Source organism: Chamaea fasciata, unplaced genomic scaffold (genome assembly GCF_029207755.1).
Source record: "Chamaea fasciata isolate MVZ Bird 193981 ecotype frontalis unplaced genomic scaffold, bChaFas1.0.hap1 SCAF_4, whole genome shotgun sequence".
In the NCBI taxonomy this organism is placed as follows: Eukaryota; Metazoa; Chordata; class Aves; order Passeriformes; family Sylviidae; genus Chamaea; species Chamaea fasciata.
In genome coordinates this window covers 76,014,457-76,039,414 of record NW_027094089.1, presented here as the reverse complement: position 1 = coordinate 76,039,414, position 24,958 = coordinate 76,014,457, and the positions used below count along the sequence as shown (strand labels likewise).

Genomic DNA, 24,958 nt, shown 5'->3' with positions numbered 1-24,958 from the left:
CAGGGGAAGTCCTCCTCCCCAGACCATGCAGGGAACTGCCTTGTCCCTGCTTGCTGTGCCTCTGAACAACATCTATCCAAAATATGTTTGCATGACTGATATGAGATGCCAGCTCCCGGCCCAGTAGGTGCCTGGTTGCAGCTGCCTGTGCTGGGATGAGGATGGATACAGACCAGCTACATTTTGGGTGCTGGGGACACCACCCACTGATGGTGAGGGGCCTGAATCACACCTTATTCCAAGGAAACAATACATTCAAAGGGGTCTGCTGGAATTCTTCTGGGGGTTTGGAAAGGTGAGGGGCTGCCAAAAGACATTTGTTAAATCCCTAAATGATGTCCGTGTTTTAGTTACATGCCCAAGTCCAACCCAAGGTGGGCTGGACAACATGTATCCAGTAGGATTAGTGGTGTTTATTACAACTGTCGGGATGTTGAAGTGGGTGAGTACAGCGGAATTAGCATCATTTCATAGCAAGAAAACAATATAACACCTTTGCCTCCTGTCCCACTGTTGTGACTCCCAGTAGAACAGATCACCCATGACCGGCATGATGCCAGGCAAGCTCATCTCTGCTCACAGCTTTTGTGAGCTGCAGTCTCAGATTTGGGACAGCCCAGCAGGACAGCTCAGGATTCACCACCCCACACAAAGGGCACGGTCCCTTTGGAAAGCAGCACAGACACCCCCTCAGCTGCCCACTGCTATGGGTGGGAGATAAGTGTGTTACATAGATACCAGGGCTACCCTCCTGCAGCCAGGCACAGCTGTAACAGTGTGGCTTTACACCACCCACGGGACGAAAGCTGTCCTTGGCGAACCAAAGCCCCCAGAAAGAGATTTCTGAGGTGCCCTCTGCAGTGAAGGATTGAAAAGCATTTGAACAACTTGCCATTTCAGCACATGGCACAAAAAAAAAAAAAAAAAAAAAAAAAAAAAAAAAAAAAAAAAAAAAAAAAAAAAAAAAAAAAAAAAAAAGGTGTGGTGGGAATCAGAGGGCAGAATCACCAGCCAGGAGCCCAAGTGCAAATTCAACAGCCCCAAAGGATATAAAACTTGGGAAAGCTCAAGAGCCTCGATTTTGCAAACACCCCGTGGTGATGCCTCTGTGCAGGTCCACTCACTGCCCCAGGGCTGGGAGTGGGCAGCACTGTCCCAGCTGGATTTGCTGCTCCTGGAGGAGTTTTGGCAACCAGCATGGCACTGTTCCTACAAGGAAGGTGTGTCCCAGGAACTGGGTTGAAAGCAGAGTGTGCACCCCAGCCCAGCTGCCCTCCAGTCCTCAGGGTCCAACATCTGTGGCTGCTGCCCAAGGCCACGAACAAACTGGTCTCAGAAGGTCAAGTGGCACGTCGTCACTTTGCTACAGATTTATTTCCGTGTGAATTAATGAAACGGTACACACAATTCCAAAAAAGAAAAAAAAAAATCTTTTATAGACCCATACTCCTTCTTTCACAGTACAACGCAACAGTAAAGGATTTAGTCAGTGTAAACAGAAGGTCCAATAGTGATCATCAGCTATCACAGATCAGCTGCACAAACACCATAGCTACGGGGTTAATGCCATTACCACACGAATTGACAGTACCAGTACAAATCATAACTTTACCTACAATGCTTTTTCATGTGCAAAAACCATGAAAATTCAATTTACAGAAGAAGGGCACCTTCTCCAAATCTTTGTGGGGGCTGTAAAGTGCCTCCTCAGGGCTGTCTTATCTATTTGGCAAAGGTCTCAGGCCCTGATTCTCTGAGGTTCCCTTAACTCCATCTGCAGCACAAAGCATTAGGGCTCTGCCTCTGGCATTCCTGTGTGCTCTGCTGCAGCCCAGTACAGAAAATAATCACCTGAGGATGAATCCCATTCATTTATGAAATCACTCATGAATTTAGGCTTAGATTCATAAATTGACTAAGGCTATTTGAAAGAACTGGTTATATTATATATGGATCATAATGCAACCCATAAAATCACCATTGGTTAACTTTTTTTCCTTTCATGAACTAACTGAACTGTTACTGGTGTAGAAGTTGAGGCTTATGGGTAATATGTTGGCAAGTTTACAGTGAGTGGACAAATTACTGAAGTCAAAGGGTTAGAGGAAGAGAGGAATGCTACCACTGCCATGGGACAACATCGGCTGGTGGCCACCTCACAGCAAATTTGCATCTCAGCTGGGAATGCCTGGGAGGGAGCCCTGGGGCAGCAGAACTGTCCTGCACCTCCAGCTGCACCAACTCTGTAAATTGAATCCATAGTCAGGCTATACAGGAAAAAACAAGAGGTAGTTATTTATCATACCTCTTCAAAAAGGCATAACGAACAAAAAACAGGATGTAGAAGTGATGAAGTAAACCTAAAATCAACAGGTTCCTACTTTTTTTTTTCTCCTTTTTTGTTTTTTTAAACACATGAAGTTAAGTTACAGACATCATATAAAATGCACACTCACTTTATGGAATTCCTGCATAGTAGGAAACAAAGGCCAGTGCTAATCCAACTTTGTTAACAGCGGGATGCCATTTACAGGTGCAAGGAAGATGCCCCAAATATTCCCAAATATAAACAGAGCACTACCCCCCTTTTAGGGAAGTCCTATGGCAACACTTACACATTTTGTTCAGAAGGAAAAAGAAAGCATTTTCTTGGGGATAAACTGCCAAAATAATTATTGTTTCACATCCATAAATTTAAGGCAATGTTACTTAGACCTGAGAAAATGAAAATAAAAAAACCACCACATAGATTTATTTTCTCATACATATACACTTGAAACTTCAGGATTTTCTGTCTCCTCCAACTCTCAAGGGGTGCTGGGGAAAACAGCTGTGGGGACACTGCTCTGAGGTCTCAGGGTCAGATCCTGAGAGATGCAGAGTTTGTTCCAAAGACAGCTAATGGGAGCTGTGAGTACTTGGACTCACCTGGCACCCTTTAATGTATTTTCATTTTAAATACCTCTGTTTAAACCCTCTGGAGAGGATTAACTGCAAAATGGACCTGTAGTGCACCAGTAACCCTGAAAGGTTTGTAGAATAAAACTGTAGATAAAATAGACAATAAAATTACATACAGTAAATTTGCATGATTCCCCCTTTCCAGGAGAAAAAAGATGTCAGGGTTAACAGTTTTACTGCACCTTTAGCTGTTGGAATTCTGGAAACTTAGATTTTAGGGTTTTAGAATATAGTAATACATGTGATTCAAGATGGAGGGCTCTGGGTCCTTCTTCTTCACCTTCTTCCTCCTTCTTCACAGGTTTAGGTGGTTTTCTGTAATTGGTTGAAAAAGGTCCACATTGCGGGCCTTGGGTAGTCATTATTGGGTCAAAAGTATAAGTAATATAGGTGTCACCTTGTTATTGAGTAATTATCACTTAAATAACCTTGGAAAGAGTTAGAAACTCCCCTTTTTACCTCTGTTCTCTAACTTGCTAGTTAGAGTTCACGGCTCGTGAGTCTGTAAATAGATAAGAAATAATAAACATCCAAGTCCAAACTCAAAACATGTGTTTCCCATGTATTAATCTCGACCTTGGCAAGGAAGAAAGGAAGCCAGAACCTCCACATTTAGCCATTCCTATAACTACAGAATAAATCCTTTAACACTAGTGTGAAATCACGAATTGTTCTGTGCTCTTCCTCAAAAAACAAAAACGTAAATTAAAACCAAAAATCAACTCGCAAACATTTCTCATTAAATGAAAGAGACACAAGAAACGGCGGGTGGGGACTGCAGACACACAGCATGCTAAGGAGTGACCAAACAAAGTGAAATGGTTTCTGACTCTGTGGGGGGACGGACGGACGGCTCCCCTTCAGTACCAGCTGGATGCCTCCGGAGAGCTCCCGAGGTACCGTGTGGATCTGCAGCTCTAAAGCTTGAGTTTGAGCCTGGCTGGGCTCCACAGCCCCGTGTGCAGCTGCAGCAGCTCTGCACACCTTGGCTACATCTGTGACTGCAGGACAGGGATTGGCCTGCGCAAGGACACGGCCGCTTCCCAAATGTGAAATTTAGTTGCCAAAAGAGAATTTGATGGCTGGTTCTAGAACGCTGCTTGAGCCACAGCTGAAAGATGGATTCAGACCTAAAATCTGTGCATGCCTGCTGTAGTTTCTGTGGGATCGCCTCCTTCTCCTGAACACAACTACAGACACCAACCATCCCTCTCTCCTGCTCCTATCCAAGCAGCCGGACACCCACAGCCCTTGCTGTCAGCTTTGGCCGGGGTCTGCCATGAGTCCACTAAAGCAGGGCTTGGGCAGAGGGTCACTAAAAAGCAGAAAGTCTCCAGGTTCCCACAGGGAAAGAAGTTTACCACCATCCACTCCCTGGCGAGAGGGTCTGTGGGCAGATTTTCTGCTGATATTTCAAACGTGACTATCCAAAGATCAGAGACCAAAAGAAACTCAACAATCCTCATCGGACTAGAAAGCAATTTTCACTGCTCACCAGCAACTCCCTACCCTCCTCTCCCAGGTTCAAAGGATGAACAGGGAGTCACAGCTCCTTTACTCACCCGCTGGGAATGAAACTCTTCATCAAATCACACATTAACGAAGCTCACTGTGTGCAAAAGACTCTTACGCTAAAACAGTTCCACCCTACATAGTGCAGTCAACACAGTTTTTAACTTAAATTTGCAGCTTGTTCTTTACAAGTGCTTGGCAGAGAATATTTATATTCTTTTGACACCATATAAATAATATTCATACAGCTTAGACATTTTGAGACATGCATTAGACTTTAGGTAGTACATACTTCTTGATCATATATGCAAATATTACTGTCAATTAAACCGAGCAACCTTATGCCGGGCCATGTCTCGCGTTATCCAGGACGTTTGACGGGGGCTCCGAGTCGTCCATGGGCAGGACCAGGCGCGTTCCCCGGATCACGAGTTCATGGTCCCCAAAAGCCAGCTCCCGGTCCAGGGCATCCTCCGAGCTGTTCCCCACGAACCGTCGGGACGCGCCGCTGGATGCCACCGAGTCGGTGTTCACCGTAGAATCCCCATACGTCAGGCTGATGTCCCCATCGTTCAGAATGAGGTCGGAGTCATCGTCCTTCAGCTGCTCCTGATTCTGGGGAAGAAGCAGGAGGGAAGTGCTGTTGAACTCTTCCAGAATGGCTGTTTACAATGGCATGGTGATGGAGACCAAGCAGAGACAGAGAGCACCGAGTTTCAGGCTCTCCTGCACCGTGGCCAGAACCAGATGTGGCACACACACATCTCAGAGCCCAGGTGACTCAAACCACACAGAATTTCTCTGCAGACTGCCTAAGAGGGCACACCCAGCTCTCTCCTTTCTGGTGCCATAGCCAGGTACTCAGGGAATGCAGCATTTGTGGCTTTGACTGGACCGAATACTCAGGAGCACAGGAATTGCATTTCTGACCCATCACAGCCACTTCTGGTTTGTCAGGGAACCTGATGCTGATGCTGTGCAGAAGACTCCTGGCATGGACACTGCCACTGCAAGGGGCCCCTGGGCACGACAACGCTGGCTACCTTTCTGGTTGTGAGTGATGCAGTCAAAGGGGCTGCAGGAATGGCTCATCTGTAAGGCTGGAAGCAAACAGGGGATGGGAAATTGTGTGTCCTCCCAGCTGGGCCTGGGGAAGGACAGCTGTGACAACTCCATTGAGCCAGGCACTGAGGAACCACCATGATTACACCACAAACCCCTTCACGACCTAACAGCAGGCTGGAAAAGCAAAATACTCATGGGAATTACCTAATCCATCAGCCCCAAAATCTGATTTCCCTCATGCTCCCAGCTTGATGCTGTGGAGCAGCATCCAAAAGAGAAACGAAAACACATCAAACCCACAGCACTGCAACAGAAAAGGAAACTAAAGGACTCACCTCGTACGCTTGCGGGCTCGTCAGGCACCGGGCAACAGGCCCACAGCACCCTGGGAGTGTGGTGGTCAGCGGGGGACCACTGTGTGTCAGGAGAGGCTTCAGATAGCTATAGAGAGGGTTAAGGAAAAAAAGAGGAACGAGGCCATCTCGGTGAGTCAAGGACTGGGAGGGCAGCACTGAAGGACTCGGCATTGCGTGGAAATCACAGAAATAAAAGAAAAACAAATGCATGGAAGCACAGAAGTTGTAATGGTGTGCAACAGGAATGCAACAAAACACAGCAGGACACAGTCCTGGTAAGAGGCTCAGCTTGTACCATCACCCTGTGCCCCTCAGCCTAACATCGCTCCTCCACTAGTTCACAGCACAGCACCTGGAAGGGAGGAGAGGCACAGACCTACCAAGAGGGACTGCAGGTAAGAAAACCCCCACCCCTTCCTACCCACCTTCCCCCTGGGATTAAGGACCCCCAGGATTCCAATCTTGTAAAGCCCAGCTTTGAACAGAACTGCTGCTGCATTCTCACTGAGAGAGGGTGGAAATTTCATTTCTTGCAGCCACAGACACAAGTAGGTGCAAACCAAAACACAGGAATGTCACAGGAAAGCAAACACTGACTCCTCTGCTAGAGCAGGGAGCAAGTCATGGTCCCATTGAGGGGTGTCTGGGATCTGACAGGGATCTGACAGGGCACACACTGACCGCTGCCCAAGGATACTTGTGGTCGAAGTTGTACCACATGCGGAAAAGCCAAGCGCTTTCAGCCTTCGTGCTCCTCCTCTCACTCTCTGGGACACCCTGTGGGAGAGCAAAACAGTAAAGAGGGGCAGGACAACACGCCGTGACCTGGATCAGGGCCAGGAGACCCCATGGGACACTGGATTATCCCCAGGGGACACAAAGAGACACAGACTTTCCCACTGCCTCTTGAGAAGAAGCCTTTTGGGGTGCCGTGAGTATAAGGACGTTCACACCACAACAGGCTGCATTTAATAGAATTCAACTGCCTCAGGGAGGTGGTGTAAAAGCACAGAGTGACCATTTTGCTGCTAGAGCCTTCCGGTGTCTGGCCCCCAGGTTTAAAGTGCCTCAGAGCCAGCAGCTGCACCCAGACATCACATTTAATAGTGACTGACAGATCCAACCTCCATCAGATCTCGCCTGACACTGCTGCATGCAAATAATTGTGTGTTATGTGAACTCCAGGCTCCCTTTCAGTCTGAGAAAAATATATAAAGCTGTGTGGAGGGGACTATGAATACAATTACACATTTCATTGAAATCTGGCTTACAGATTTATGGCCCTGGGCTGCCCGTCGCATTTGATGCTTTCTCTCCAGAAGATGAACAGATCAATAAATGGCTCTGAATAAAATGAATCGCCAAGGCGCAGAATGCACACTGAAATCAAGGAGAGGCACAGCCACAGCATGACCAGGCTGCAGACAAGTGAGTGAGACAGCTGGAGCCACCAGGCAGGAAACCTCCCAGGGTTGTGGGGCTCCAGCTTTGATCTCAGTGTGGTCAGAGGTTCCAGGGCTGCCACATAACTACCCACAGGAAAAGGGGGTAAGCAGGGGCTGAGGGTACCCATGGGGCAGAAGATGCTAGATAAAATGAGTGAGTAAATGGTGTTTCTGTACTGCCCTGGACACTGGGATGAGCCAGAGTCTCCCTGCCATGCTCACCTTGGGTTTTACTTCAAACCCAGCAAGAAGGAGACTGAATCTACTGCAGCAGCAACATGGCCTGACTAAACAGTCCAGCATTGCTTCTGTGCCCTTCTTTCCAGCTGAGTCAAAACAAGGCTCACAAAAACCAGGGAGCACAGAAAAGCTGAGACTCCCACTGACTGCACACTCGCAGCGGGAGCTAAAAACTCCTGCAGCTGGAAGGAAGCAGAGCACAGACAGGCACTCACAGGGTCAGGACATTACCCCTGCCCTGAGGGTGAGGTGCAGATTCCTCTGCAGAGGTGCCCAGCAGCGCACACTCACCACGTTCTCCTGATCCGCATCCACACCGACCCTGTGAGGAGAGAACAAGCACAGCGTCACACACAAAGCCAGGGCTGGTATCCAGGGGGAAGGATGGGATCTGCCTCTGGCACCCGAGCAGCCTGAGGTGGGAGCAGGCCAAGGGAGAGGCCGCGCTGAGGCAGGCGGGCCCCGCACTGACCGGATGTTGAGGCAGGACAGCATGGCTGTGGTGCCCCCGCCGAACACCCACACCGTGAAGAAGACGATGAGCAGGGTGGTGCTGAACATCATCTGCCGGGCGTACGTGGCCGTGTCACGGATGGCCAGGGCGAAGGCCATGGCTCCGCGCAGCCCTGCGGGAAGGGAGAGCACAGGAGCTGTGTCAGGTCACCCCCACTGCCAGCTTCCCACCTGGGGTTCACATCCTGCTGTCCCTCTGCCGGCACCACCAGGGGAGAACAGGGATGGTTTTGTCACCCCTCTTTCTGAGCCCGGAAAGGCAAACCCTCCTCCTGCCCCATGCCACGTGCTTGAAGCAGGACAGGAGGAGCTCATTCCTACATCTCAAACCACTGAGACCCCTCCTGCCCGGCCTCTCCTCCAGACACTGCCCATAAGAGGTTTAGAGTTGAATAAAGAATATTTCCAGGTTCTCAGGGGCAAGGAAGTGCCAGTGGGCCACATGGTCAGAGGAAGGACGAAGTAACGTACCAGCAAACATCATCATGTGCTGCAAATTCGTTCCAATCTTATTTCTTCTCCCCAAATTCAGTAAAAATGACAATGGGTATATATTGGCAGCTCTTCCTAGGAAGATAGCAAGCTATATTTGCACGTGTTAAGGAAATTGCTCTTCCCGTGTCTCCCATCACATCCCACCTGCACAGAGAGCCAGCTTCTACTGCCCAAAGGAAACTGGGAGCCGCAGAAACGCTGCTGCTCTGGCTGCAAAGAAAATAACCCAGCTCTGAGTGCTACAGCACTGAGGGAAGAGCAGAGGGAGCAGAGAGAATTGCCCTGCTGAAACACAGCAATTCAGGAATATCACACAGAGACAAGCACAAATCAACAAAAGCAATGATGACAGGACATGTTAGACAAGTGAGAGGAGAAAAACCACCACTTCCCACAGTACACTTTCTGCTGCCAGGTCCATTTTGCACCCCAAGAATTATTTGTCTTCTGTGAAGCTCAAGTTATCACAGCTACGACAACCCCTCTGACATTCCCCAGCATGCCACACTTCACAGCTGGGTTTGAAGCTTTAAGCCAAGTCCCATTCCCAAAGATTATTCAGCAAAATGAAAGCAGCAGCCGTTGAGAAGAAAAAAAAAAATCTAATACTCATTCTGTGTTCATAGACAGTGAGATACAAGAATCACCAGCCCTTCATATTGCTTTTTATCTTTGAAGTTGTGTCTTTTAGTACCAGCACCCAGATGGCAAAAATAATCTTGGAGCCAGTATTCAGCACAGCCTTGAATAATATGGAAAATGCTTCTAGCTTTTATGTTCTTTCCTGAACATCACAATTTGCATAAGAGACATGTTTCATGATCTCTCTCATGAATGAGCTATTTCATCAGTGAGTTAGCCAGTTCCCACTGAAGAGGCACAGCACAAAATTCCAATGTAACAGCCCAAATGGCATTTCTCTGTTCTCCACCCCTTCTGCCCCACAGCAACCCCACAAAAGCTGATCAGGGAAATTCAGCTGAGCCTGCTGCAAACTCATGGACCAGACCTGGCAAAAAGGTTTAGCTCACCAGTACAAACTCGCATCAGTGCTGGAAAAGGGTGGAAATAATTCTGCACATTTAACTGGCTTTCCTGTGATGTGAAAAAAATTCCTTCAAAATCCTTGTTTTTCTGAGACATACCAGGGCCCTTGTTCCCGTTAGCATCAGCCAGCAGAACAGGAAATCCTTTCTCATGACATCATTCAGAGGCATCTACTGTAGCTGTAACTGTGCTGTTTGACCAAAAAAAGGCTTTTTTTCAGGGTTAACAAGTGCACTAGCAGAGAAAAGAGGAAATAAACAGCTACACCAGGCAGCCCCCCTTTGCAAAGCCCCTCCTGGTGCCACATGACAATGCCTGGCATTGGCATCATGGTCACATTGAATGCTGAGTTCCTGCAGCAGCTGATTCGGATGCCCACAAGAGGAGAGAAGACAGGGAAAAAAAACCAAAAAACAACAACAACAAAAAGACAGAAAAGCTGGAAAAAGAATCTCAGTCTTCTTAAAATAATCAGCAAAGGCATCACTACATGGCAGAAATCCCCTTTTAAAAATAAAGCTAGACTGACTGAAAAAATACAAACCCACTCATTTGAATGAAAAACACAAACTGGGAATGAGGCACCTCTCCCTTTCTTTCTGTCTTATAAATTGGGCCCCAAAGGATACAAAGGCTCCCACCACAAAGGTAGGGTTAAAGACATGGTTTTGGAAGGTGAACAGTGCAAGTCCCATGTACGAGAAGATGAAGTTTTCTGCCAAGAAATTCAGAAGTTCAAACAACTGAAAGAGAAAAACAAATTAAAAGTGAGTTTGATGTAATATAGTTTTAACAAGAAAAGCATGTTAGCCCATCCGTCATGCAGATGGGCTAACATGCAGAAGCAACCCTAATGAAATGCAGCTGTAAGAAGACAGATGCACCTACTTCTGGCTAGAGGGAAGGAAAAAAATCTTGAATTTTTTCAAGACAGAGGCTGAAGGGGTCTGAGGAGTTCTCACCTGCTTAGTTCTGTGTTGGGACTCTGTAGATAAGTTGTTATAGGTATAATGGGCCTGTGTGATCCCACAGAAGAGCACAGCCACCACACCTGGGGAACAGAGCATCACATTAGACTCCTGGTCAGGAAAAGGGAGTCAAGCTGCACCCCAGATCTGTAGGGAACTTAATGCAGTAACCCCAGAACCCAGAATCATTAAACTGCAAGCAGAGGGAGAGCCCCGGCTACAACCGATACTGAGAGAAGCAAAACTCAGTGGCCCCACCACCCCTGCAGAACTCCATCCCAGAGGCAGGGCTGTGCTGGAGCTTGCCTGTAAAGCCACACGCTTCAGCCAGCAGGAACGTGCTCCAGGACATCAAGAAGAACAAGCCGGTCTCCAGCAACGGGAACTCACGAAGTTTGGTGAATTTGGTGACGTTGCAGATGGTTAAGGACAATTTGGAGAGACACTGCAGGCTAACAGCATATCAAATCCAATTATGTATCACAGTTACACAGTCCCACAGTCTGCCCCTAAAAGGCTACGGCACCATCCTTCATTAATTTAGGGAAAAAAAAATTTAAACATCTAGGTGAAATGCAGTGTAGCAAAAAAATAAATAAATTGTTATGTAAACACTTGGGAAAAAAAAAACAAACAGTGAAAAGGATATTAAAGCTGTCACAACTCCAGTGGCTGCTCCCATTGCAAAAGATCCACTGAATATCCCCAGGAAGATCCCAATGGACTTGAACATTGCTGTGACATCAAACGTGTGGCTGTTGTCACCCGCTGGCTGATATGCAACTATTGAGCTGGAAGAGGAGGGAAAGTACAAGAACAAAACTGCTTAGTCTGGAGGGAGAGCCACCTCACCGTGCTACACGAGCCTTGCAAAGTGCTACAAGTGCTGCAAACACTGAGCCTGAGGAACCAGGGAGACACAATCCTCCGGGATCACAGTGTGTGGTGGCTGCACACCCTCCCTGTCCTGGGGAGTTTGGGATCAGCCACCCTGCCTAGGCCTGGATGTGCAGTTATTTCTGGACATTAGAGAGCAGGGGACCAGAGCCCGTGTCTCGTGTGACATGTGGTATTTATGGTGGTTGGGGGGGTTTGGCACCAGCTCTCTGTAATGCCAAGTGTTGTGGGACCACAAAGCATTCAAGCGGGAAACCTCCATTTCTCCACCGAGGCGGCTGACGTGAACGTCCCCCAGAGAGCTGTAACTGCTCCCGTTCTGCCACATTTAACATGCACTACATTTAGTTTGCACTGCTCTGAGCTACAAAGTGCAATACCACAGCAGAGCCAAGGCAGACAGTGCCATGCACAGCAGCAACAGCATTCTCTGCGTCCACCAGACCTCAACAGACCTCTGTGATGAGATGGCAAACAGGTCTGCAGTGCTGATCCCATCTCTCAATCTGCTCCCTCCTAACTCCTGATGAGCTGAGCCTTGCATTAGCCATTCCATTGTTCTACCTGGAAAGGCTGAGATACAGGGGGGCTCTTATCCTGTTCCATTTATCAATTTCTTACATCACTTTCTTTGATGTAAACTTACCAAAAACATTAACTTCCTAGTTAGCAATCCCTTGGCTCACTCTGTTAAAACTCCTGGATGTGAACTTTAAACATTTGCTGTTTAATCTGCTGAGAACAGACACTTATTGCCTTGCACACACATCTTGCAGCTTTCTCCCCTAACTATACACCAACATTTTTCTGCAACACAAATTACGAACCTCCCCTTTCCAAAACATGGCAGGTAATTTCCCTTGCTAAACTTCCCTGCTTTCAACACAGCTCATTTTTCTGCATTGCCTTTTATACTGCAAGTTGCAGATTTCTCCCATTTAATTCCTTATATCAATTCCATCTTATACTTCTCATTCACCAACATGCTCTTATTCTGGGATTTCAGGTTTAATTTTTTTTTAAATCCAGACTGGTTTTACTTCCCCTCCATAACCAACTCTTTGAATGTTGGTTTTACATTTTAACCTCTTACAGTTCTCCTTCTGGTTTTGCTTTTTGCATTGCCAATTAGACATTATTGCCAGCTGCCCTTTATTTGCCCTGTTGCTGCCCATGAGGCTTCCCATTGGGCTTCCCGTGACGTTAAATCCCTGTGAATTCTCCCTTCGGAAGAAGCAGGTAGAGATCCTGCAGCTGCATTTACCCCTCTGCTCCCAAACTGCAGCTCTGGCACCTCATTGCCCACCAGCTTTCGGTTCTGGGTTCAGTTCCTCTTCATCCTGCAACAAGTTCCAGCTGCCAAGCCACGCCAGGCCAAGATAGGAACAGAAAGGCACAGGTCCTGCTCCTCCACACGGGAACAGACATTTGCCCAGGGCTGAAAGCAGGCAGGAGAGGAGTCTTGGGGCACCCAGACTGGGCAAAAGCCACTGAAGAGCCCAGCTCCTCAACCTCCCCTGCCCAAGGTGCTGAGGCAAAATAAAATAACTGCTGGGTGAACTCGGAGCTGCTGCCTTGGCGCAAATTATCCTGATTTTGGGGAGGGGGTGGACTGAGCTCAGCTTGTGGAGAGAGGTATGCTGGAAATCAGAGCAACAGCAACCGAGCTAGCACTGAAGCAGAGCAAGTGGCAAATCACTGCAGGCGGTGCCATCACCCACATGTGCCAAGATCCACCACGAATTCCATTACTCTGAGGCTGAATCCACCCACTCCCACCCAGAATCCACTAGCACAGGCTGGAAGACCCCATCCCCTCCTCACTCATGATCACTTCTGAAACACAATCTGGCTGTGCAGCGTTTCCCCTCACACCAGCAGTGACACATCCAGCAAAAAAGCCAGAGTGAGCAATACAAAGAGTTCCAGAAACCTCAGCAGAAACACTCAATTCAGTAAATACAACACACAGCTCACAGTGTGTTACTTGCTGCCTCCAGTGAAACCCACACAACCAGCACGCTGGAGTGACAAGTACTCCAGAAATATTTTCTCCATTAGTCTTAGCTATATGTTAAGCTGTCACCATTGCAGGTATTATACATTACTGAACAAATTCCCATGATGACAACACAGTGAAAACGCAGATAAAATATGTCCTGCATGCAAAGGACATAAAATATTAAAGAATATAAAACATTTCTGTAGAAAGGCAGCAAGTTTCCCATGTGTTTATTCAAGGGCATTAACTCCAGCTGTAAGAACATTAACTCCTCGAAGTGGGGAGAGAAAGGAAACAGCTGCCTCACCAGCTATTTCCACCTGAACAAAAGCAGGGATTTGTGGGTGGGAAGCAATGCAGGCAGGACCAAAGCCATCAGCAAGGGGTTTCAGTGGGATCTTGTGGCTGAAGAGCAGAAGCGGTGCTTTTCCTCTTTCAGACATACATAAAAACTTCCCTATGGATGGGTCAACTGACCAAAAAAGCAAAAAAACCCAATGCATCATGCAGGGGGAAGCTGTAAGGGTAATCCATAATCCCAAGCAGTGGTAAGAAATGAGGACATGCATCAGAATGTCACTACAGGTTTTTGGGACACTTAAGACGCTGCTGCAAACCCCCATGCTCCTATTTTAGAGGGGCAAGGCCAAGTGGCTCCCCCCAGCTCCTGACATGTAACACACACAACAATTCTAAATAAAAACAGGAGACACTTACGAAGACAGCACTATGGCAACGGCATCATTGAGGACGCTTTCGCCAAAGAGAAGGGCATACAGCTCAACATCGACCTGGAGTTCATGGAATATGGCAAGGACAGTCACTGACAAATAGAAAAATAGAGAGACATTCAAAAAAGTGCTGTTATTTCCATGTAATCAAAGATCCTTTTCAAAAAGCTGCCTTCCTGCACATCTGCGCCACTGCTGCAATGGTGCCAGTTGCCCCCCGTGCTCTCTTTGATAGTCTTCCTTCTGCTCTTTCACATTTGGATTTGATTCATCATTTCCCTCCTCCTTTTACTAAAACACATCTTGGCCTACTGAATCTTTTGCAGGGAGACATAAACAAAGTCTGCTCTGAGCTTCTCAGGGTCTGAGCTTGTGGGCTGGGCGACAGTACCAAGCTGCCAAGAGCCACCCAGTTGTAGGGATGCCACTAGCTCGGAGCATCAGGGAGAGCCTTCCTCCACCTGCAGAAAGCCAGAAGGATCAGGCTTGTCCAGGATGATCACTGCCTTTTCTTTCCATTCCTGTTACTCTGAGAGAAATCCTTAGATTCAACAAATTTTAAGTGTCAGCACAGACACCCAACGTTTCAGACCTGACTGGAAATAGCCAGGCATCGGCTCAAACCTCATGTGGGGGTTTCTGTGATTTACGGCCACATGGCAGAGATCAGTGCTCCCTCAAGCTCTTTCACAATCCAGCAGCTCCAAAAGGAAAATGGAAAGCAGCATGTTTTGCATATCAGCCTTGCAGAAACATCACAACATCCAAAGCAAGCAAGATGTAACACATGGTGGGTCAGGCACAGTTCAGGCTGAGGGCTGAGCCAATTCCAACCAACTTCTGTGAATCTTTCCAAACAGCACTCAGGGCACACTGAAGGGAGTTTAATCCATTTATGCACAGGGAAATGCTCCATTTCTACTTGTGAAATCCCTTTGCTCCTATTTCAACCCCAAAGAAGGGACGCCACACCAACAGCTCATCTGCAGCATTTCTAAGCATTAGAATATTTCCAGCCCTGCTCAGCAAAGGGCAGGAGCAAAGAGAGGCCTTTTTGTGGCCCTGTGTTTTTACAGGAAATGAGAGCATGCAAGTAAACAGCTACCACATACAAGCTATCATGAACTAAATTAAATTTAGTTGGACAAGGCATGTTTTTCATAGTTTTGATTTATAAAGTGCATCAGTAAACCAAGGTGTCATTATTGTCCTCAGTACTGCTCATTAAGGTGTCTCATTAACCTAATTTCGATTCAATTAGCCCCTGCCAAAATCCAACCAAACTAGAAGCAGGAGAAAATAGCTATACTAACTAAAACTATCAAGTGAACCCTGCCCACATTACACATCTTGTTCTGCAACAGCTGCTGGTACAGGGTGGCAGAGACACAATGCCAAACCCCAGCAAAGTCAAGAGAGAGGCTGCCTAGGACTTCACTATAAACAAGGATTCAGGAAAGCAGAGGTCTGGAAGCTGTATTGCACATAACCAAAGAAAATTAAAAGGCAGACAGAGACAAATCTGACCTCTAAGAATGTCACAAATAAATTAAGCTGCAAAATTCAGAAGGAGGGAACTCACAGGGGTTTCAGACTTTCTTCCCCTCTGCCCCACAACTCAAACCAGGCCAAAATGTAGGGAAAGCATGTAACACACCTGGGTCAGTGGCCGACACAATGGCCCCAAACAGGAGACAGTCAGTGAAGTAGAAATCTCCCCCGAGCTGCCCAGTGACTTTCATCAGCGCCACGCAGCCGTACACAACAGAGCTGGGGATCAGAAGAGGCAGTTACACATCTCAGTAATGCATTAAAACAACATTCATACGGGCTTGGTTTCCCTGAATTTACCAGAATAAAGCTAACCAAATGCCAGAACACCAACAAACTGCACGGGATGCACTGAAACCCCAGGGCCATGATCTTGGAGGTGAATGCTGGACCACACACACCACAGCACCCTCTGAACTGGAGCACAAAAGCGGTGCCAACAGGGAACTGAGACCAGAACTCCTCCAGGAGCATAATATGGCTAAAGAAAAGCAGCAGCCAGGTTTATGGGGTCACATGATCACTTTGCAGTGCTGCACATCAACACAGTTCAGTGAAGTCCCCTTGGACTGACTCTGAAATGGCCAAAATCTTCCATGAGGAGTAGATAGCACAGATGCTGAGTTTGCTTGAATCCACTGGACTCCAGTGGAAAACACCCTATGTCAGCCTGTGTGCTACTATCCAGAGTGGGAACCATCCAGCAGCCTCTGCACTGAGGAACAAAACATTTGAAACACATCTGTGCACACTAGACACCCGCCTTTATGATCCTGCCCTCTACTCTTGTGCCTCAAGTTTATAAGGGCTTATGCTTTCCATAATTTGAAGATGCTGATTTATCAAGACAATTTTCTCTGAAGTGTGAAACTTTCCTTGCCATGAATAACTATTCTCATGGGATGCTCAGATGCTAAGAAAGCACTTCACAATTAGACAGCAACCACCCCGTCCACGCAGCAGAAATTTGCACAGTAAATAATATTATTTGCTACTGCTGAGCAGCAGTAGCAGAGCCTGTGTGACTTTTCAGGCCTGGGATTAGCAGCTTCAGCTCCAGGCACTTCTCCCAAGTCCAGCTCAAACCCCCGTGGAAGAAACAGCCCAGCTCCAACTACTCACCCTATCACCAGGCAGGAAATGGCAGTGCCGAGGAAAGCATATGCCAGGATGGATCCCAAGTTTCTGAAGAAGTGCCTCTAGCAGGAGAAAAAAAACCCATGAACTGAATTATATTTTGCTAACAATTTCTTTCAAGCCTGCACAGGCACCCACAGTGTCCACATCAGTTTGGACCCAGCTCAGACACTAGGAGCTGGACAGGCACAGGGGTGCCCAGCACAGGCCAGTGCCAGACCAGCAGTTAATGCAGCATTAATAAACATGAATGTATCATTTTCTCATACTCGGGTGCTATTTAATAAGGTGCTATTCTAAGTCCTGGGAACTGATTTCCTAACCCAGAAGCATTTGTCCTTCCTTCTCCCGCAAGCTAAACTGCATCATTCTCCTCTCCTTCCAAGTCAGCATTTCAGAGAGCTGCTGCTTTCTAAAACCTTCCCACACTCCCATGTGCCTGGAAAGCTGGGATGGCTGAAACAGCCTGGCTGACCCCAGAAACCCCTGCTGGAAACAGCTGAAGTTGCTGAGCCTTCCTGGGACAGAGGGGCAGATGAGAATGACGAGGGCACTCTCAGCTCTGCCTCCCACAATCCCACATTTGCAGGGTAAAACCATTCCCACCCCCGCAGCCTCGGCCTGCTGAGCAAGCATTAAAGCACTCACAAGTATTAAAAATTCTCTGGAGGCAAAGGAACTAAAAACATCAGCACTGTAAAGGCACGTACCCTTTTCAAGCTGTAGCCTGCATAAAATATAATGGGAGGAAGCAAAATGTTGAAGAATACTTCAGGATCAAAAGTCACCTGTTAAGAAGAAGAAGAAAAAAACAAACAAACAACGACCCAACAGTAAAAAGATTTGTCAAAATTTTGCAAGACAAAACACAAATAAGAAGTAATACGTGGATGAAGCCCTGTACCCTCACCATGTGAATCCTGTTGGGTCAAAGCTGAGGATGTGTCTGAGATCTTCTGGAGACAAACCCCAGAGTCTAAACATCTTAAATTAAGATGAGCTAAAGCTAGACTTTCATTACATTGCGTTCAACATATAAATTACTGCTCATCAGAATCACAAGTTAAAAACCCAAAATAAAAACACTTAATCTAGCAGATCCAGGACCCATCCCCATGGAGGGAGTGGGAAGCACCGCTCACCTCTCCAGTCACTGCCTCCCTTACCTTTCTCAGCATCTCATTATCCTGGACGTTGTTGAGCTCCTGGGCACTGATTTCCCCCTTCAGGGTGTACTCATAGAACTTCCCACTGACGTTCACCAGCAGCGTGGCTGGGCTGGTCTGCACTTGGCAGCTCAGGGTGACGTTGTTGACATCGCTGGGAACGTGGATGCCATAGCGCAGGACCACGCCGACCAGGACACCTGGGGAGGGACATAGGTCTGTGAGAAAAAACCACAGCAAACCCCCAGAATGATCCCCCTGAGCATGGATGCAGCACCAGGATCCTGACCCCCTGCTCAGCTGCTGAGCACAAGCACAACCCAAAAACTGTCTGTGTGAATTGAACCATCCTCGTGCCCCGTAAACCAGGTGAACGCTCTGTGCTCATGGGGAGCTTCTAACACAGCCATGGACAAGTCCTGAAGGATTTGAACCACCCAGCAATCAGTCAAGACCCTCACTCCAGGGCAGCACACTGCCAAACACTGAGGGCATGCTGGGTTTTTTAAGGTAAGCACCTTGCGCTGCTGGGCCAGGTGCTGCTCACACGTGCCCAAACTGTGCCCTTTGCACCTTGAAACCTGACATTGATACATTAAACTCTTCATTTGGCAGGGATTAAAGACCATACCCAGCAACCACCCGGAACACTCTGAGGCTGGCCAGCATTCTTCCTAAGGTGCTGCTGCAGCAACATACAGTCTCCTCCCAGCCCTGCCTGTTTTATAAAACCATTGAAATTTTGTTTCTATTTCTATTTTGTTTCTTTTTTCTATTTTGTTTCATTGAAACTTTTGTTTCTATTTTGAAACAGAAACATAAACACATAAAACTGTTTCCCAGTCCAGCCTGACCACCCAGAAGTACTCCTTGCCCCTGCAAACTTCAGCTCTGCATCAGAAGGAGCCACCCCCAGGGCATCCCAGTGAGGCAACTCTGCCCTCTGCTCAGCAGCTAAGTAGGGGCATTTGGGGGTTAATTCTTAAGTCACAACAATTTATAAGGCATTTTTCTTTTGTTGTCTGAGGTCTCAAATCCAGATTCAAGAGTGTTGAGCGCTCTCCTGGCAGAGACATCAGTTTTGACATCTGCAGGCTGGTGAAGAGGGGTGTCCCACAAGACACCATTCCACATAGCCTTCAGCACAAAAGGGTTTGGAAATTCCTTGATTATGGCAGCCTCGAGCCGCCACAGAAATCCTGGATGTTAACCCCATCTCTGAACCACACATTTATGAAAAGCTTTCAGACACGTGGGAACTAAACACAGACCGCAACGCTCTGAAGGCTTCTCCATTTGCCTCCCAGGACGCTCCTGTTTCTTGCCGCTGCCTTAATTAAGGCCTTGCTCTCTGTTTTCCTACAGGCAGGGCACAACCCCCAAGGAAGGGAACACCCAACTCTTCCTGTGCCACCACCTCTAGGGGAGCAGAGGCTGGGCAGGACACTGTGGGGCCACAGCTCATTCAGCATCTCCAGTGGCCAGTTCACTTTTTGACTTCTCCTTCCTTGGCCACAACTTTTCCTGGACAAGATTTGCTATTTTTCCCGATGGTGAAAACAAAAGCCTCCATCTCCCACCTCAGAGGGTGCCACACACAGCAGGGCCACCAGAGTACCCAGGCCATGAGCACAGGCAAAGGAGGTGGCTGCACACAAAGTCACCCCTGCTGACCTAGAACAGCTCAGCTCAGGGACTGCGCAGACCCAAAACCCTGGGCTAATACAGCACTTTACAGCACAGGTGAGCTAAAAGGCTACAGATGCTTTTAAGCCATGCACCATCAACCAGGTTCTCACAACTCTGGGCTTTATCCTGCCCTGAATCACCCCAGTAGTCACAGAACAGCTCCCTCTGGGCATGGCCAGACACCATCAGCTCCTGCAAGGAGAGTTCAGGGCACATCACACTGGGCAGAGCAGCTGAGGGCTGCTTTTACACTACCATCGCTTAGAGTGGACACCATAAGTAATTATTTAGCTTACTTATTCTGCCAGCCTCTGCTCCTGTGATCTTCCAGCACTCCAGAAATAAAAGTATAGAATGAAAGCAAGCATGTCAAGCACATCATGATGCCACAGCATATATTTACAGGAGCACGTGGGAGTGCCTGCATGGCACCACAGCAGTGGGACAAAACACCCCGTTTTCCTTTCACTCAGATGACAATCCTACAGGTACCATGGGAAATAACCAAAACCTTTAACTGGGATAAAAAGAGTTTCAAAGAGTTATTTACATCTGTTTATGGCTATTAAGGTACACCACACTTTGCAACCCTCCTACCTAGGGTAAAAAAGTTTACCCTACCTGAGGTAAAAGACTTCTAAAAAGTTTCTTGTAAAAAAACAACAAAAAAAACCCCAAACAAACAAACAAACAAACAGTTTCAGAGATTCATGCAGGAATCAGAAACCAGCAGCTGCCTGTCCTTGCTCAGATGGAAGAAAACCCACACAGCAACCCCTTTAACACCCAGGGTCAGCACTGTGAGATGAGAGGGCCCGCAGGAGGAAGGAGGGACAGACAGAAGAAGTCACTGCTGTGAATTCAGAAGGGATCCTGACTCACTCACCTCTCCACTCTTAATCCCTGTCCCAAAGCAGTGCTACATCTGATAGCACCCTTGCTCCTCTGCCATATTCTTATCCAGGCAGCTGTTCCTGGCCCCACTTGCCAGCGAAGCTCCAGACAGGGACAAATTCCCACTCTGGCCAGGAATGGGGTAAGGGAAAAGGTACAGATAAACCTACAATATCTGCCAAGGATCCCTGTTTGGGAGTCCCAAAATCAGACTTTTCATCTTGCTCAGTAACAGGCTGCCTGGGAGGCTGCCAGGTGGGGAAAGATACCCATGTGCAAATACACAAATGCACAAATTGCTCCTGGGCACTGAGTGTGACCCTGCCAGCAGCCCTACAGAGATGTACAGTCAGAGTTACCTGCAGGGAAAGCATCCTGCTGCTCTGCTGGAAACCAACCATTCCACCAACATTAAATGGCCCCACCAGTAGCCCCTCCTGCCCCTGGTGGATCTGATCAACCTTCCTTATCCAACAGTGCTCGCAGGAGGCACTTGCGACAAACCTAACATGGTTTTCCAAGACACCAAGCCCAGTTCTGAGCTCAGGCTCCCTGGACCAAGCCCAGGGGACCCCGCAGGTGCTCCTGGTTCCGACAGGCTCTTAGGAAATGGTTCAGACTCTCCTGGCACTCACAGGGCCCCAGCAGCAACCTGTGAGCCAGTTTCGACATGCTTTTGGTGCCAGAAGTTTTACAAAACTGAACCTTGGGAGGGAGCTGAGCTGAGCAGAGGGAACCCAACACTGAGGAAGCTGACAGCTGAAAGCTGCAAGGAATTGAGGAGCTGAAGGCAAAACCGGCAAATTAATTGAGTTCTTTTATGCAAAGTGCAAGAGATTATTTTCATTGCATTTCTCCTGACTTCATTAAAAAGAACAAAAGCCCATGGGCTTTTTTTTAAGGTGCTGTTGAACATTTCCGAGGTAATGTTTTAAATGAAGACTAATATATTACCAAACCCAGCACTTAACAACAATGGAAGCAGACAGGATCCCCAGGTGAGCACTAATCTGGACACCAAAAGGAAAAAAAAAAAAAAAAAGCAACAACTGAAGACATCCTGACAACAAGTAGTTTGGACACACACAATGCAGGGGCAAAGCAGGAACAAGTACAAGGAAACTAAACTTCTAGAGAACCTTCTGCACATCCACCATCAGACTTTGAGAAGAACTGAAACAAAATTGTTCAATTAATCATCCTAAATGCTGAGCATCTCAGATGTGGGAACCTCATTTTAAACACTAAAATGAAGCTTAAGGGCCACTAAGCACCTATTGTCTACCACTGTGAAACTACTCCAGTCGCTGTCCAGCTCTTGAACATCAGCTCTGAGCTGACAGTGTGATTTGCATGACAGAAATCCACCTGGAGCAAGAGCTTGTAACTTCCAGTAAAAACAAGACAACAAGGAAACTGACGTGTTTTGCCAATAGATATACATGCGAAAGTTTTGACTTAGTTGTTGTTGGGTTTTTTAAACAGAAAAGGACAAGCTTTTGCAAACTGCTTCTCTTGTTCAGATTTCAGGGTGTGTTTTGCAGCCCCTTTCACCTTTTCAGTGAACTTCCCTGGGGCTAAAAGCATCGCAGGGAGCCAGGGACAGCAGATTTTAAGTTGTCACGGTAAAAAAGAGCATCTCACCACTCCTTGGGAATCGCACATCCCTTCTCCTATGGCACCTGCCACAACCTGAGAAGTAAGTGCTAGAAGCCTTGATACCAGGGAAAATTTGGGATTTCCTGTATGATCAGACAGGTGACATTACCGATTTCACCAGCAATTCTCTAAGCACAGTCTGCAGAAGAGCAGACAGAAAAGGTGCACTTTATGGATCAGCAGGAGACTGAAACAGCCCAGGTTGTGCTCTGAGAATAAAGTGAGCACTCAGGTAGGTCAGGGAGAGAGGATAATCAACAGGAAGAAATGTCCAGGAGAAGAAGAACAAAATTAAGGACAAGTGTGAAAGCACAAAAGGAATGAAAAGTCGCATGTCGGGAGCTCTGACGCAGCAGGAGAGAGAAGACCTTCCATGGTGGAACCATGTCCTCCCACAGCATAGCCTCTGTGCCATGAGGTGGCCATCCCCACCCTGGGCAGGAGGCCAGAAAACATCTGAAACCCCTGAGCAGTGGCTGGAAGGAACCTGAAAATGCAGAGCAGTATTTCGTGCCCCTGAAAAGGCAGACCAGTATTACGGTGCCTGTTGGCTGACTCAAGTGTTCTCCACCCCATCGTTTGGAAGGACACTTCCAATTAACTGAAACTTGGGATCACAAAAGCCCGTGGCCCAAACAGGTCAAGTCACAGACTTCAGAACAAAGCTTTCTGCTGGGTGGGAGATTCAGCCACTGTGTGGTCACACATCACCCCCAGTCAGCAAGGGCCACACAGAGGACAGACAGTACAGCACACAGCAGGAGATGCGCTCTCAATCCTAAATTCAACAAATCCTCCCTAGACACAGATCCATGGCCACATTAATCACTTCCCCAGCACACCTCCCAGTCCTACTTCGGCTGAACTCCAAGTCATGCCAGATAACCCAGGGAGAGCCATATATGGCCCCTCCATACCCTGCTTCAGGCCACTTCACTAGGCCATGTCACCTCAGTAAATCACAGGCCACCATTAAAACCCAAATGTCTACAGCTCCACTCCACTGACCCACAGCCTTGCTCCACTTCTTGTGGGAATACACCTGGGGCTCCTGCCCAAGAGGTCCTGTCACAGCAGAGGAGGAACTCTAAAGGTAGAGGCTTGTGCACACAGGTCCCCAGGCAGCAGGATAGAAGGCTGCTGGCTCTGCAGGCCCCTGAGAATGGCAAAGGGTGGGAGAATCCCCCAAATGGCCTCTCCACTCTTCCTGGGCAGCTTCTGGAAATCTGGATGCTCTAAACACACATTGGAGCCTCTGGCCCCAACATGTGAGATCACAGATTCACAGAATGATTTAGGTCAGAAGGGGACCTTGATGATCATCCAGTTCCAACCCCCCCTGCCATGGGCAGGGACACCTTCCACTAGACCAGGTTGCTCAGAGTCCCATCCAACCTGGAATGAAGGCTCCTGACCAGTGCAACAACTGGTCTGTGCTGCCCCAAGTCCTCACTCTTAACCCTGGAGCATGTAAGTGGGACCTGCCAGTGCTTGGTGACGTGGTAGCCCATGACCCTGCCAGCTTCACCCTGTGAGGCCGTCTGGAAAAACCCAACCAGTCCCTCAGTGCCAGAGATTTGGGAGTAACTGCCCTCGAGAGCCCTTCATATCTAGGGTATGGAAAACAACCAACCCTTCCTCCAGCAACACCCAGATAAGGCTCAGCACGGGACACGGCAGGACAGGGCTGTCCCGGTGACAAAAGCAGCGTCCAGCTGCACCCACGGGAGGTTGTGTCGTGTCCCTCCGCGCCCCTTCGCCCACCAAACACGCCCTCGCAGCTCCTCTGCCAGGGGCCACCAGGCACTGACCCGGAGAACGACGCGTTGCTGTTCCCCACTCGTGCAGCCACGGGCGTGGGCGGTCGGGCAAGCACCCAGCGCCGCAGCTGGCCCAGGCAGAGCCGGGACTGCTCGGGATGGGGCTCCCAGCGCCGGGGGCAGCTCCCGCACGGGTTTCGCATGGAAGGGGCGGCGGGGCGGGGGATGCTCGCGTGGGGCGGGCGCCGCTCACCGTAGATCATGGCCAGCCCGGTCTCGTGGAGGAAGCGAGCGCGGCGGTGCTTGAAGAGCCAGATGGTGAGGATGGTGAGGGTGAGCAGCAGGATGAAAACGAGCAGGTTGGCGCTGTCCTGACGGTGACTCTCCTCCGCCGCTTTCTCGGACACGATCTCCTCCTCCAGCGCCCCGGGACGCGCCGCCGCCACCTCGGCGGCCGCCGCCCCCCGCGCCCACAGCCCCGCGGCCGCCGCCAGCACCGGCCCCGGCCCCGCCATCGTCCCGGCACCGGCCCGGCCCCGCCGACACCAGGAAGCGGCTCTGGGCGCAGGCGCCGGGGGCGGGAACAGCACGGGGAGCCCGGATAGGGACGGGCCGGCAGCGACGGAGCGGGAACGGGGCGGCGGGGAGCGGGGACGAGGGCGGCGCTGGGGAGCTCGTACGGCGAGGTTTGGGAGGGAAAGGGGAGCCTGAGGCTGCCGTGAGCCCTGGGGGGCCGGGAACGAGTCCTCGGGAACGGGGTGCGAGGGACGACGAAGGGTGCGAGAAGGGGGAAGGTGATCAGAGTTCAGAGGGGTTTGTAAGAGGGGAAAAAAAAATCCCCTGACAGGCTCGGTGCAAGGTAGTTTAGCG

General features: G+C 48.7%; 1 protein-coding gene across 1 annotated transcript; it reads right to left on the bottom strand.

Annotated features, from left to right (window-relative positions):
* Positions 1-1,355: 1,355 nt before the first annotated feature.
* SLC9A6 (solute carrier family 9 member A6) lies at positions 1,356-24,618 on the bottom strand. The gene is made up of 16 exons (XM_066182092.1): positions 24,342-24,618; positions 18,087-18,286; positions 17,631-17,708; positions 16,906-16,982; positions 15,890-16,002; positions 14,219-14,324; positions 11,252-11,393; positions 10,909-11,014; positions 10,597-10,685; positions 10,264-10,377; positions 8,564-8,675; positions 8,052-8,205; positions 7,871-7,901; positions 6,592-6,671; positions 5,874-5,979; positions 1,356-5,088 (listed from the first exon to the last, which is right to left on the bottom strand). Exons 1-16 carry the CDS (start codon positions 24,601-24,603, stop codon positions 4,813-4,815), a joined length of 2,046 nt encoding a protein of 681 aa, XP_066038189.1. The 5' UTR covers positions 24,604-24,618; the 3' UTR covers positions 1,356-4,812.
* Between the last annotated feature and the right edge of the window lie 340 nt (positions 24,619-24,958).